Source organism: Rhincodon typus, chromosome 10 (genome assembly GCF_021869965.1).
Source record: "Rhincodon typus isolate 14 chromosome 10, sRhiTyp1.1, whole genome shotgun sequence".
Classification (NCBI taxonomy): Eukaryota; Metazoa; Chordata; class Chondrichthyes; order Orectolobiformes; family Rhincodontidae; genus Rhincodon; species Rhincodon typus.
This window is the reverse complement of record NC_063341.1, coordinates 7,631,793-7,647,794: the sequence shown is the minus strand read 5'-3', so window position 1 is coordinate 7,647,794 and position 16,002 is coordinate 7,631,793. Positions and strand designations below refer to the sequence as shown.

The following is a 16,002-nucleotide window of genomic DNA, read 5'->3' as shown; positions in this document are numbered from 1 at the left end:
AGGCCCGAAACGTCAGCCTCTCTGCTCCTATGATGCTGCTTGGCCTGCTGTGTTCATCAGCCCTGCACCTTGTTGTCTCGGATTCTCCAGCATCTGCAGTTCCTACTATCTCTGATTCAATATTCTTAAATCCTGCTGATTATATAGATTACATTCTGAAAATGTTTTTTTTATTAGATATGGCACTAATTACTTATAACGCAACTTATGATGAGAGTGAAGGTTGTATCTTTTTCCATTTCTCCTGCTCTGTCTGTCTCCCTCCCTCTTTCTCACAGCATGTATACAGTGCAGACATTACCTAAACTATTTAATTTGAGCCCACCCTTAGAAATGAGATGCAACTGGGCAAGTTTTCAAAAGTGCATCAGACACAGTCCATACATTAAGCAACAGTTTGTGGACAGACAGCACCCAGAATATTGATGTACTCGACAAGAGTATTTGCAAACTTCCAACATGTGCTGTGTTGGCGCTGTTGTCATTAACACTAGTGTGTGCAGTCAAGCCCCTTAGTGACTGGTGAGAGGAGATGGAGCATCAAAGGAGCCAACTTGGCCTCTTCACAGGCTTTCTTGACATCCTGAATTTTTTTTAAAAAAAATAGAGCTGTGGCGATATTTAATCAGGACACAGAATTGTCACTGTATTCTCCTGAAATGTTGGCTTACTCAAGGACCTGTAATCATCTCAATCCGACTTAGAACTCTCTCGGGCAAGGTCAAGAGATGGAGTAGAGTGTTTTATTAAATTATTTGCATCTGAAAATCTCTGAAGTCATGGCATCATCAGCTGTCCTTTAATTTGAGGATGACCTCCACTCAGGATCATGCGTATTCCTGTGACTGAACAGGATTCTTTTGCATACTGGAGTAATCCTGCACCTTTTGTGTTGTTGACCTCGCCACATTGGCACATCAAGATGATATACATAGTTCAAAGTAATTCAGTAGTCCACTTTCATCTTTTGCTGCCTAGCATTTCACTTTTTTTTTGTCTCAGGTGGACAGTGGATTGTAAGCCTGCTGAGTTGTCCTTGGGAAGCGCGTTTGGGTGGAGGAAAATAAAGATTTGCTGGTCAGTCATTTTATACCAAGCTGGCTCACAAACCTCGAGACAGTCTTGGAAAATTTCAACGTGACATAATGGATCTGATATTGTCAGTAGCCTTGAGAAAGGAAGCATTACCTGACTTGCAGAGGCAACAATAACACTGGCATCTTGCATTTATATAACACTTATTAATGTAGTAAAATATCCTCAAGTGCTTCCCAGGAACATAACTGGGAAATATTTGGCAGCAAGCCAAAGACTGACCACTTGGCAGAATTGAGAGGTTTTAACCAGCTTCTTCAAGCAGGAGAGAGAGAGTTAAAGAGGTTTTGCAGGGAGAATATGTAAAATTTAGATCTAAACTGTTCGATACATAACCAGAAGTGACAGGGTGAAGGAAATGAGAGATGCACAAGAGGCCAGAGCTGGAAGGGAATAGTCATCGGGAAGCTAAAGGGGATATCAGGGACTGACTGGGAAAATTGTTACAGAGGAAAATTAATTCAGGAATTTTAAAGTGGAAGCAGTGACAATTAGAAGCATCTGTAGGTCAATAAACACAGGGATGACAGACAATTGGGATTGATGCAAGCTAGGATATAAGCAGCAGCGTGTCATGAGTTTATGAGTTGAAGAAAGTTTGTTGATAATAGGCAAGATGGGGGGTGGGCGGGGTAACGAATGCATGGATCCAGTGGCTTTGAGAGAGTGCTGCTACATTTGGCGAGGGTGCCATTTTGTCATTAGAGTAAAATATGGACAGCCTGGATGAAGATGCCGTTATTTTGATGTCTGTAGTCCTCAATTTGGCTCAGTGAGTAGGTAGAAAACCAAAAGCTATCCCTTCCAATCCTTGGGACATTCTGATTAATATTTTCAATAAGGCCTGTGACAGGGCAGATTAGAGTTGGTTGCAAACAAGGTCAGGGCTAAAACCCACTTTCATCCCACTCCTCTTTATTTCTATAATCTCCTTCTGTCTTACAATCCTGCAAGATCGCTGCCACCTCCAGTCCATCACTTCTGTAGTTCTAATTTTAATCACGCCACATTGCTGACATGTGATCCAAGGCTAAGACCCTAAAGTGATCCTTTCCCAGAACTTTCTCTTGCTCCGCCTCTCTCTCCTCCTCTGAGTAGCGTGGCAATCCTTGTCTATTTGACATCCATCTTAGGTTTGTTTAGACCCGCTGTAGAGAGGAACCCTAACATTTCCTGGGTTAGCCGAAATGAAAAGGAGGAAAAAAATGTCCATCTGCAGTTTGGCTTATTGAAAACGTCAGTTGGTCGGATGGTGACCTAATGATTTAGAAGGGTCACTGGTTTTAACGTTTCTGTGTCTGGAGGAATGTGTTTGTATTTGTGTCGAGTGCTGTAACTCGGCAGTAATGGACTTAACTGCCATCTGAAAGGCAGGAGTCTGTTTTAAAACAGACCTCAACATTAAATGCGAAAATGTGGACTATTTGTCAGCTAAACAGTATGCTTGATCACAGAATTGTGTTGTCTAATGCCATACGGTTGACTATATGATTTAAAGGTGGCGACAGCCCGAGCGAGGTCAAAGTTCATTAAAACCTAAGAGATAAGGCTCTTTCTAGGAAAACAAGCAATTCCTAATGAGCTAATTGATCAATCCGACTGTGGAGGATGACACGTTTGTAATATTTTTCATAACCAAACTGATCATTGCTGGAGACTGGACAAGGTTAAGAATTGAATGCACAACCTTATCTGTTTGGAAAGAGCATAAAGCAAGCTTGTCTTGTGGTTAGCTCATCTGGGTAAGTGTTGAGACAGAGTGGGCTGTTTTGGTGTGATCTTTGGACAAGTCCACGGTTCACTTCTAATTGCAAACGTTGCATGGGTAGGATTAATTCTTAGTTTTTGTAATGTACTTTGCTTGAATGAAAGTAATTGGGTATGTTCTATTATTAGAACTGCCTGGGTTATTGATATCCACTGTAAACCTGATGGACCAGGGAAAGTAGAAATTGAAGCCTACAGTATAAAAGTACCTTGCAGCACGCTGTGGCATTAACATTGTGTTCAACATACATGTTGTTATGCAAATAAAGTTTAATGTGTGAAATTGAGGCAACCAGGAATGGCCAAGGAGCTGTCACTAGTCTGACTGCTGCGTGATTCTCTGCATGTATAGTTTGTGGGCTACCACTTCTGCCAAAGTGGCTAAATAGACCGTAGAGGTCTGCTTCTGTTCACAAACTTGGCTATGTCTCAGAGCGGAACTGAACTCCAGCTGAAGGCACAGCTGGTTTAAGTCTGACTAGCAAATGCAGCAGCAGTAATCCACAGCTGCCAAGTCTTGTGCATCGACCCACACTTCAAAGATGGATCATGTAGCTGCACTGCTTAACTGCACAAAAGCTAATGTTTTGGATTGTTGTGTTTTGACCCAGGTTTACCTTGTGGGCCGTGGATAACACTGGAAGACGTTCCAGACCCAGCGCAGTTACTGTTAAAGTACCTTGTCCACTCGTGGATGATGTCAAGGCTAAAGGTGTGTTTTCAATTCAATCAGTTCTTGGCTTCTAGGTTGGGTTTCAAGATCCCAGGTAAACCACGATCCATTCACTGTGCAGTGTATGTATTTACTGTCCGTAACTGAGTCTTGGATTAAGGTCAGCCTTATTGCGTGACAGTCCTCACCGCTGACCTAATAAGAGCTTAAAGAAACAGGCCATTCAGCCCTTCAAGCCTACTCCCCCATTTTATAAGGTCATGGCTGTTCTGCCTGTGGTTCGCAAATTCACTTTTCATGTCTGCACCTATGCCCTTCCCCATTTCCTTAACCTTTGATTCCCTTATAGTTCAAAAGATTTTTTTTTACTCGCAGGATGAGGATTTTGCTGGCACTTATTTCCCATCCCTAATTACCCAGAGGGCAATTAAGAGTCGATCATTGCTGTGTGCTCACGTGTAGGCCAGACCAGCTAAGGATGGCAGTTTCCTTCCCTAAAGGACATTAGTGAACCAGATGGGTTTTTCCTGACAATCGATTCGTGGCCTTCATTCGATTCTTAACTCCAGATTTTTATTGAATTCAAATTCCAACATCTGCCAGATGGGATTTGAACCCTGGATCTCTGGATTAATAGTCCAGCAATAATACCACAAGGCCATTCCCCTCTGACGAGCTCAGACTTTACAAATCAGGCCAGCAACCTGCACAACTCCTGAGGGTAGAGTTGAAACACTAATGATCTTTTGAGAGATGAAATGGGGGAGATGATCGCCTAGTCGTATTATCGCTGGTCTGTTAATCCAGAGACCCAGATAACGTTCTGGGGACCCCTGTTCGAATCCCGCCACAGCACATGGTGGAACTTGAATTTGATAAATATCTGAAATTAAGAATCTAATGATGACCGTGAATCAATTGTCGATTGTCGGAAAAACCATCTGGTTCACTAACGTCCTTCAGGGAAGGAAACTGTCATCCTTACCTGATCTGGCCTACATGTGACTTCAGACCCACAGCAATATGGTTTACTCTTAACTGCCCTCTGGGCAATTAGGGATGGGCAATAAATGCTGCCTAGCCAGCGATGCCCTCATCCCGTGAATGAATAAAGATAAAACAAATTGCTCATCATCCACATCTTCAAAGAGAGACTCCTTATTTTGAAGCTGTGCCTCCTGGTTTTGGATTCCCCCACAAGGGGAAACATCCTCTCAGCACCTCTCAGACCTTAAAGAAAGCTACCCACAGGGATCCTACAGAGCCAACAACAGGGATATCATCAACAAGCTCAGTAGACAATCGCGTTAAAATATTCTCACTGACAGAAAACCAGATGGTAAAATGCACCAATTATTCTTCACTTGTAAATGATTGAGAACACATGAACAGGAGGAGGCTATTCAGGCCCTCCCATCTATTTTGCTGTTCAGTGAGATCATGGCTGATTCGTGACCTAGCTCCATTTATCTGTTTTGATACCAAAAAAAATGAATCTCCTATTTAAATCTCATAATTAAATTTTATACTCTATCAAACATCACATTGTCACTTGCAGAAGATAATTGCAAACTTTTTCTACCCTTTAACTTATAGAAACAATTTCAATTTCTCTCCTGATTTGTAATTTTTTAAAACTGCAGTTCTAATTTTGAGTCTATGCTCCCAGGACCAACGCTCCCCAACCATTGAAAATCGTTTCTGTGTATCTACTCTAACTGCTGTCCATAATGTGTTGAAAACGTTGATTAAATCACTACTGATTGTTCTCAGTACCACAGAGTATTGTGCAAACACTCCATGTAATTGAAGCCTTGACATGCTGGGGACAGAATGTCATGTGGAATATGGGACTCAACTCATTGCAATCCTCTCTCTGTCTTGAGACAGAAATGCTGTAAACATTGGAGTCAGAATGTAGTGAGTGAGTGCTGAGTGAATGGGCGAGATGCACCCTGCTCTAAAGCATGAGTTGGTTACCTGCCCCTGTGTGCAGCATTACAAAGGGAGGAACCAGTCCACTCCAAAGTGCAGCATAGAAGCGTAGAGCCATACTGTAAATGCCTTGGAGATATGGCTGGTCTGTTTCGGATGCCAAGATCTGTGGATGGGGTGTGTGTGCCCATAGGTTGTGCCCTGAGATGTTGGCACTTGCTGTCCAAGATGGAGGTCTCAAAGATTAAAGTGGAGCTGCCAGGTACCCAGTCTGAATTTCATGTTGGGAATTCCCATTGTCTAGATTCCATTGGGTGGATGGGAGAATGGGAAATTAAATATTAATGAAGTGAGATTGGGTAATAATGAGAAGTTAATGTGTGCTAATAAACCTCTCAGTGCCCATTAGTGAGAACCTCATCTCACCACTCAATACTCGGTTAGAAAATGGGGTTTTTCACTCTCTGCATCGAGGAGCTCCTCGTTGGCCATCTCATACATCTTTCTCTTCCTTCTCGCCTTTGTGCCAGAACTTTAGGGGCTGCAAAGATTCCTCCGTTTACTTTCCATCCTTTCATTGAAAATATAAATCGAGGCACATGAGTTGTCATGTCTTGCCATCCTGAAAAAGACCCAGTTACACTTACTCTCCGCTTCCTGTTAACCCGCGAATCTTGTAAGATCTACAATATTGGCAATAATAAAAAAAAAACTGGCCTCTTGATTTTAATTTCTCCATAACTCATTGCGATACATTTACACTTGAAGAAAATGAAGTTTACAATGAATGGCAGGACCCTTAAGAGTCTTGGGGTACAAGTCCATGGCATTGTGAAGGTGGTGATACAAATTGATAGGGTGGTAAAGAAGGTGTACAGCATGCTTACCTTCAACGGTTGGGCATTGAGTATAAAAGCTGGCAAGTCGCGTTGTAGCTGTATAAAACTGTTGAGCCATATTTGGAGTATTATGTGTAGTTCTGGTCACCACACTGTGTGTGGAGGCCTTGGAGAGGGTCCAGAAGAAGATATTGCCTGGATTGGAGTATATTAGCTATAAGAAGGGTTGGACAAACTTGGATGCTTTTCACTAGCGCATTGAAGGCTGAGGCAGAGCTGATAGAGGTATATACAGTTATGAGGGCATGGATAGGGTGCATAGTCAGAGTCTTTTTCCCCAGGCTAGAAATGTCAATTGGTGCAGGGTAAAGATTAAAAGTGAGGGGGTAAAAGTTTAAATGAGATGTGCGAGCCACATTTTTTATGCAGAGGATGGTACGTGCCTGGAAATGTGCTGCCAGGGGAAGTGGTAGAAGTGGATACAATAACAAAATGTAAGAGACATTTAGACAGACCCATGAGCAGGCAGGGAAAAGGGGGATATGGACCATGTGCAGGCAGATAGGATTAGTTAAGAATGGCATCATGATCGACACAGACATGGTGGGCAGAAGGGTCTGTACCTCTTCTATACTGTTCTAAGTTCTATAGGGATTCAGTGCTGTAACCTTCAGGACCACGAACAAGAGCTTGAATGTGAGTTTTGTTGAGTGATAATTCTTCAGCCAACACAGACTGAATGGTCTCCATCTGGGTTGCATGTTTTCTAGGTGTTTCTGTGTATGCTTTCATCTGAGAAGATTCTGAGCTCTGCTATTCCCTCCCCAATGCTCTCTGCCTCTTGATTTCTCTTTCTTCTTGAAGCCACTCCTGGAAAAGCATGAGGGGAAGAGAGAAGGATTATGAGAGTCACATTGCTAGAGTTAGATAAGGAAAGATGGAGGAATAAACACCATCATGGACTGATTGGGCCAAGTGGCCTATTTCTATGCTGTAGACTCTATTTAATTGCATGTAGTCACCATTTGTATCTGATGTACTGTGACACTGTCCACTTCTCTTAATTATTGGTGTCCTATATTGTAGTTGAAGATATTTACCACCAGTTACACTTTTATCCCCCCAAAGATCACAACTTACCCCTTTTAATAAGGACGACTGGGGGATAGAACATAGAATCCCTGCAGTGTGCAAACAGGCCCTTCGGCCCAACAAGTCCACACTGACCCTCAGAGCATCCCACTCAGACCTATCCCCCTATAACCCACCTAATCTACACATCCCGGAACACTATGGGCAACTCAGCATGGCCAATCCACCTAGCCTGCATATCTTTGGACTGTGGGAGGAAACCGGAGCGCACGGAGGAAACCCACGCAGACACGGGGAGAACGTGCAAACTCCACACAGACAGTCGCCCGCGGGTGGATTTGAACCTGGTTCCCTGGCACTGTGAGGCAGCAGTGCCAACCACTGAGCCACTGTGCTGCCCCAAATATAAATAAGGATATAAAATAAGGAACCTGTAAGTATGTTGTCTGTGAGAATGTATTATGTGTTGCTGCACAGCTTGACTCTTTTTGAAGAGTGCAGTGTATATATCCTTAACCCAGCAAAGATTGTGCTTTACAGAACTGATTTCAATTGTATATGATGGGTATCCGAAGAAGAAAACAGCAATAGAATGATGAAATGCTCACTTCCCCCTTCACTCTGATAGCTGGAATAATAAAGATGCCACTCACTTTCTCACTAAACATGGACTTCAAAGGAAAGTTTGCTGGCTGTAACATCTGTCTGGCCTAGCTGACCCCCTGGGCCAGCTCCAAAAATTTAAACATACCACTCTTCTGCTGCGGTTTGCAAAATTCCAGTCTTGAATATATGTGTGTGTTGATGGCTCTTTCTTGACATCCTACCTCGGAACTTGGAGTCTGAATATGGTGATAGGTTTCCAAGAATTCCAGATTCCCTCTGAATAAAAGAAATCCATTGACTGATCTCAGGCGATGCAGTCACTACTTTACACGCCCAGTTGGGCCCTGCCTCCAGACTTCACACTTTCTTTGGCATCACTCAATCAGTCATTACCTCTCTTGCTGGAGTGGAACACTTTGCACAGCCTCTCTACTATATGCAAGCTCACTGTTCCTCCAGCAGTTGATCAGGTGTCATGATATCTACCACTTGGTGAATAATACTCTTGCCATTGAATCAGATAGTTGTATGTTCAAGTCCCACTCCAGACACCTTCATACAAACTCTACGTTGCCACTCTAGCATCGTACTGAAGGAGTGCTGCGCTCAGGAAGGTACATTACCCAGATGAAGCATTAAACTGAAGCCCCATCTGCCCTTTCAGGTGGACATAGAAGACCTAATGATGCCTTTTGAAGAACTTGGTATTATTCTCGGTGTCCTGCCTGATATTTATCCCTCAACTCAGAACAGTAGCGGATTATCTAATTGCTATCACATTGTTGTTTGAGGAGCTTGCTTTTGGCAAATTGCCTGCCGTGTTTCCCAAATTACAAATTCATTGACTAAAACATTGTGGATATCCTGAGGCTGTGGAAAGCGTTATATACAACAGATCATTAACGGGTTGCTTATTTGGGACCTGGTATGCACAGATTGGCTGCTACATTTCCTACCTTCTAACAGTGACCGCTGTTCAAAAATACTCTAATGGTTGTCTCTCAATTTTGGACATCTTCAAAAATGCTGTGTAATAACAAGCTTATTTTTCTTGTTATAGATGCAAGCCCTCCCTCCCTTTCTTCTTCCCTGCCTCTGATCCTTCCTTCCTTTCCCTACTTCCTCCCTCTTTTCTTTCTTCCTTCCTCACTCTTTCTTTCCTTCCCATCTTCCCTCTCTCCCTCTTCTCTTCTTCCTTCCTCTCTTACTTCCTCCCTGTTCTCTTGTTTTTTTCCTTCTTCACACCCTCCTTCCCTCCCTCTTATCTTCATCCTTCCTCAGTCCATCATTTCCCCCTCCCTCCCTCAGCCCAGCTTTTTGTCTGTAGCAGTTTAGTGTCTTTCCATGCTCTCTTGCCCATATCATCCTTGAGTTCATAACTAACCCTCATCACTGTCTTCAACTTTGCTAAGCTTCATCCCGTTTGCAAAATTTTTAAATTTATCCCTGCGCCCAAGGAACAATACATTCACAAAATTACAACAATAAGTCATTCAGGTTCTTCCTTTTCTTTAGTCTTTTGACACATCAATGTTCTGCTGATTTTCTTTTTCCCACGAACTGACTCTAACGTTACTCCACTCCTCATACTCTTCAACATATCCTTTTTCAACAAAATTTCTGAGGCATCTTCACAAGGGTGCAATATCTGAACTCTGCATTCTGCAGTTTACATACAGGTAGGTTTGCTGATACTGCATGGGAAGTTCAGCACAGTCAAGTTTTAAGGACGGAATACTAACTTCCTATAAATAAAGAAATGGAATGAAAGCCACTTGCCATTTGATCATTAAAACATTATGTAGTTAAAATACTCTCATCGCTATCGTGACACCATGGAGCAATGCTTGTCTTTGTCTATGTTGGATAACTTGGAGTAAATAAGTGCAAACACACCACACGATCACCTTGACCTTTCTACAAGAAACATGATGACCAATATGTGTATGCTTTTGATGAATCACTGCTTATGAGGCCCATGATAGTCCACATGGTTTGGTTTGAGCAAATGTTTCAGACAGATTTGACAGCTTATAGATTGGACCAGTTATTACAGAGCACTGGCCAAAATCGATGGCAGCAAACTGCGCTGGGAATGTAGAGGCAGAAGCAGACCAGTCAGCTCCCTGTGTTTGTTTTACTGTTTAATTAGAGCATCGCTGATCTGTATTCAGCTTCCCTAACCCAGTTCTGTTCTTTATTCCTAAAAAAAAAACTCTGTCGATCTCCCTTTTGAAATTTTAAATGGAAGTGAGTGGACAGGGTTGGGAACCTGCCCACAGATCCAGTGCCTGCCTCACAGCAATTCCATGCTAGAAAGTGAGGGAGCAGAGCTCTCCCTTCAGAAGAAAGTCCCACCGTACAGTGTCTAGCTCTAGCAGCACCAATGGGCAGAGGTGACCACGGCATCCCACCAAGCTGAGGAGCCAAAGGCACATCCCAGGACTGGGAATCTCAGCCTGCATTGGAGAGGAAGGGTCATGGGAGGGAAGGAGGGGAGGATGGGGGCAGGGAAGGGCCAAGTTCTGAAGTCCAATATACTTTTTTATTTGAGGGGAGTGTGGTTTCCCTCCAATGGACTTGCGTCTAGCAAAGGAGATCTACCACCCCGCAATGATCACTTGTCCAAATTATTTTGTGGAGTGGGCCCCCACCACTATGGGTACAATACTGGTACAAGCACAGGGATGGCCTTAAGTGACCATTATTTCGATACTCGAGGGGCTCCGTGGGCAGGCAATCTCCACCCCCCCCACCAAAGAACTTCAGTCAGGACTGGAGGGCAGATGGTAGGAGGGCTGCCTCCACTTGACTTCGCAGCCACCAACCCCCCTCCCAAAACCCTCATGTCCATTAATTCAGCATATCAGTCACCACCAAAATGGAGTGAGGCATTCAACTCATCTGTTGGCCTTTTGAATGGATTCTGATCTGAGACTGGTGTCCTCTGGTTTCCCTAGAAATTGCTGACAAAATCTACAACCTGTTCAACGGCTACACGAGCGGAAAGGAGCAACAGACCGCGTACAATACCCTGATGGATCTGGGCCCATCTACCCTGCACCGAGTGTACTACCATTACAACCAGGACTACGAGCACTTTGGAGAATTCACGTGGCGCTGTGAGGACGAATTGGGCCCCAGGTATGTGTAAGCTGGGTGTCAGTCATGGCATGCTCTCTCTCTTCCCCCAAGCTTATTCCTTCACTCATTTCTGAAGGGAAAGTAACGTGAGCAGTGATGATCCAGTCCATGTGAGAGAGAGAGACAGAGGAAACACTGTTGATGTTAAATGGGAATCATGAGCTTCACAATCATCTTCGCCTATCAAGCAGCAGGACCCAAGGTCCTTTTCGGCTAGGGCTTGGGGAGGGAAAACTAGTTGGTAGAGAATTGGATCAGGCTAACGAAATGATTGGCTTGCATGGAGAGCGATCCCTCGCGTACGAATGAAATGGCCGCGGTCATGTGTTTTTCATAAACATCAAGAGTAGACTCTTCAAACAGGGACACAAGGTAATTAAACACACAGATTGCATTGGAGGAAGAGCAATTAATTCTAACCAGGCCTGAATGAAGCACATGATGTATAAGGCTTAGACTTAACTGTATTGACTGCCCAGTGAGTGTGCTTGCCCTGTTTCTATGTCATTTTAGACTGCTTTTGATGTCATTCTGCGTAGTTAGAATTGTGAGAAATGAAGTCAATGAAACATGGAAATGGTGTGTAACGTAAATCAGTCTGTCAGCTCGTTGTTGCCAATTTTGCACTGACACAAAGAGCAATTTCCCTCCTGTCTGTAGTCTTTACCAATGACACAGGTCAGTTAGAAGGAGATGGCAATGAGAGATTGGATTATTGACCCAGTAGAATGGAGAAACCCTGGATCAAATGTAAGTTCCTACCTCCAATTCCCTAAGATTTGACATCCAGTATTTATGGTGAAGTGCCAGAAATAATTCCACGGAAACCGTGGAGGCACAATTGGAGTGGGATGGAGGCAAATGGGCAGGGATTATCCACTTCTTTGCAGCTTGGCTTTTTTTTTTGTCAAAGGTTGCTCGCTTTTAGATTGGTACATACCAGAGGAAAGTTTACTTTTAGATTGGTACATACCAGAGGAAAGTTTACTTTTAGATTGGTACATACCAGAGGAAAGAGAGCAAAGTCATTTCCAAGGAAAACTTTGTTAATTGCTGTATAACATCCCCATCGTGGGTATCAGTACAAGCGGTTTTGAACATGGAGCTTTGGAAAGCATGTTGTAAAAATTCCAGATTAATTATTCGTACCCATATGGAAAAATCAGGAATTTCTTGAACTGCTGTCATCTTTGATTATATTTTACAAGCATCACTGTTTCTGGAAAAATTCTGTACTTACTGAGAACAGTGTGTAACTTGGGGCCCTGTTAGATTTTCTCAGAAATTGAGTGTCCTTTTTAATCCATGACTGCTAACAATTTCAAAGAATTCCTTGGGCAGACTTTTGTTTTTAAATTTCGCATTGCGCATTAGAGTTTTGAAAGAAAAAGTCATTAGGTCAATTAACTATATGGAATGACTTTATTATTTGTGACCGTGACTCTCCACCACGAAGTACGCTTGGCTAAATGCATTTAATCATTAACTGGGCTTTGTCAGTGATTAATTCATCCCCCGGTACCTGAATGTCCTCTCTTGGAATCTCTTTGGTGATGTGGCAATACTATGGCTTTAAGAAGTGTATTTTGTTGTTTTTCTCTAATGAAGAGAGGTTGAGATCAGACATGCTGATTGGTCTGCTTCAAAGCCCATAAAGTAAGCAGCTGAGTATTGGTGAATGTGGGTGATTTTAATCTGCACATAGATTGGGCAAATCAAATTAGCCACAATGCCTTAGAGCAGGATTTCCTGGAATGTATACAGGATGGTTTTCTTGACCAATATGTGGAGGAACCAACTAGAGAGCAGGCCATATTAGACTGGGTACTGTGTAATGAGAAGGGAACCATTGCCAATCTAGCTGTGTGAGACCCCTTGGGGAACAGCATGACAGAACATGACAGAATTTCTTTATCAAGATGGAGAGTGAGATGGTTGATTCATAGACTAGGGTGCTGAACCTTAATAAAGGAAACTACGAGAATATGAGGCGTGAGTTGTGGAGGTCTTGGTGCTGCTGGTCAGATCTACCTTTGGCCTGAGAATTGGAGAAAGCCGTTGTGGAATGCATCCTTTGTCAACTAATTCCTGCTGTCATTTTCAAAAGGCCTAGCCCCATGAGTTTCTACGACACATTGGCTTCTCCAAAATGAACTTTACAATAAATTTTCTACAGGCCAAGTTCAATCAGGCAATAGGCAGATGTTGGTCAAAACATTGTCTTCAATAGTGAGGTTAAACAGTCTCAGGATTCCTTTCTGACAGGGCTGGGATGCTGTCGTGTAACCTGGAGATTTGATCATGTGACAACAGTTGCTATTTTCAGACGTCATAGAACTCTTCCTGCATATCACTAAAGAAGTGGAAAAGGAAACTCACAAATTGTGAAAATGCAAAGATCGAAACCACCCCAGGGCAAGCAAACTTATTTTTTTTTGAGCAAAACGTTAACAAGTTGCCAAATCCTGTTTAGGAATCCAGACTTGTTTGCATCTCTTTCATCATGAAAATAATTCCATTAGAAAGTTGCAGCTTCAAGTCTCAGACCGGGACTCAATCTTGGCTGATATTCTAACACAGGACTCAGATGTGTTATCCTTTGGGAGGGTGAGTCAAGCCAAACCCCCCAGTTTGCCCATTTAGATGGCTATGAAGGACACCATGGAGTGGCCTTCTGAAAAAATTCACCACCAAAAATACTCATTAACTGCTCATTCATCTGGCTATTGTTTGTAGCATGTTGGCACTTAGTGGATTCAGAAGAAGAGAGGAGACCTTATTGAAGAACATCAAACTTTGTTTTAATGGGCACCTTTTCAACGGGCACTCTTGATAAAAGTTATAAACCTCAAATACCTCGATCTGCAGCCATGTCGGAGTATTTATGCTGTCAATAAAGTATAACAGTGATGCATAACATTGCAATTTCATAGAATCCCTATAGTGTGGAAACAGGCCCTTCAGCCCAACAAGTCCACATCGACCCTTAGAGCATCCCACCCAGACTCATTACCCAAAACCCACCTAATCTATACATCCCTGAACACTACAGGCAATTTAGCATGGCCAATCCGCCTAGCCTGCACATCTTTGGACTGTGGGAGGATACCGGAGGAAACCCACACATACACGGGGAGAATGTGCAAACTCCACACAGACTGTCACCCAAGGCTGGAATTGAACCCTGGTCCCTGGCGTTGTGAGGCAGCAGTGCTAACCACTAAGCCACCGAGCTATTACTTGCGTTTTGATTTGAGGAGGAGTGTTGATTTTTTTTGAGGGACGTTGATGTCTTAAAGCTTCGCTTGGTCAGGATTTACTGTGATTATGCGTATGTCTTGATTGTCTGAAATATTTGATCAAGTGGCACATTCCTGGTCCCACAGGTGCCAGTTAATAAAATGCTTGCTGTATGTAACATTCTCGGGCTTAACAGGGTAGAAGTTCATTTGCTGAAACCATCATCTATGTTTTCCTTGCTTCCACATTTAACTATTCCAATATTCTCCTGTCCGACCTTTCATTGTCTGTAAATTGCAATCCTCAAAACCCTGCTGTCTATGTCTACATTGTAGTATCTAGGCTGACAATGCTGCAGTTTTAAAATTTGTTTGTATTTTTTAAAAATCCTTGTTTTTAAAATCCTTTCTGCACTTCACCTCTTCCTATCCCCTCCAGCAACCCTCTGAGATCTCAAAAAGTTGACCCGATGCATATCTCAGATTTTCATCATGTGCTATTAGGAGCAGTGTTTCAATTCCCAGTCCCTGAACACTGGAATTCCCTGCCTCCAAAACGTTGCCTCTGTCTCCTTCTTCAAGATGTTCCTCACAGCCTAACTCTTTGACCCAGCTTTTGGTCATCTTCTTAACGTGGCTCAAATCTTGTTTCACAACACTCCTGTGAAGTGCCTTAGGACATTTAATTAATGTACAGGTATAAATATACAGCCTGCAGCAGCAGTGCCAGTCTTTTTATTTATAAACTAATAAGGAAGAGTGAGTCCAATTTTGTGCAATCTGAAGTGCAACAAGTAAAATACAATCGATTTCCTGTTGTGTGTATGAAACATTGATGTTCTCCTGTGAGAGGGTATATTCACAGCCTTTGGTGAACATGTTCAGTGATTGCCCATCACAGTAAGCAAGTTGCAAAAATAATAGTTACTGTCTCTCAAGCCAGGTTTCACTGTAGGACCTCACTTGTTCATGTTACCATCATAACAATCGGTACAGCCTGTTCTTGTCCCAGAACTGGTGCCAGCCCTGCAGCCATGTGTTAATTATCCTGGTCTGTCTATTCCTCTGCATGTATCTCAGATACTGATCCAGATGTTATTACCCTCAAGGCCCTGCTTTTTAATTTTTTTCTTCAGCAGAACCTCCTTCCTGATCCTACGTATATTGATTGTTCCAATGTGGACCAGAACTGCTGGTTTTAACCAACACCCACCCAAGTATACATGTGTGCACACCCCCGCATACCTTAGGATAACATTGCCTTCTGTTTAGTTTGCTCTGAACCTTATTGTATACAACCTGTACCGAAACTCTGTCTCATTGTAAATCTTGACCTCACGACTCACCTGAAAGATGGGACCTACAATGTTATAGCTTCTCCCCCCGCACAACACCAGCGTTTCAGCACAAATTATTTACTTGTGTTTCTGGAGTGGGACTGAACCCATGACCTTTGGCTTCACAGACAGAGCATTATTCCCGAGCCAAATCTGACCAAGTCAGTGAATGTGACACTCAGTTATGTTAATGAATGCTGAAATACCTGATTTATTTTCTACATCTCATTTGTCAATCTTAGAACAAGTGAACCCTGCCGTTGTTATTTACGCTG

At 42.9% G+C, this 16,002-nt stretch overlaps 1 protein-coding gene across 1 annotated transcript in view; it reads left to right on the top strand.

Moving 5' to 3' along the window:
- astn1 (astrotactin 1) overlaps nucleotides 1-16,002 on the top strand; it is a 1,993,575-nt gene that overhangs the window by 1,969,611 nt on the left and 7,962 nt on the right. The window contains exons 22-23 of the mRNA XM_048602275.1: nucleotides 3,474-3,574; nucleotides 10,968-11,151. Of these exons, the coding sequence (XP_048458232.1) occupies nucleotides 3,474-3,574; nucleotides 10,968-11,151 (285 nt within the window). The remainder of the gene's footprint in view (nucleotides 1-3,473; nucleotides 3,575-10,967; nucleotides 11,152-16,002) is intronic.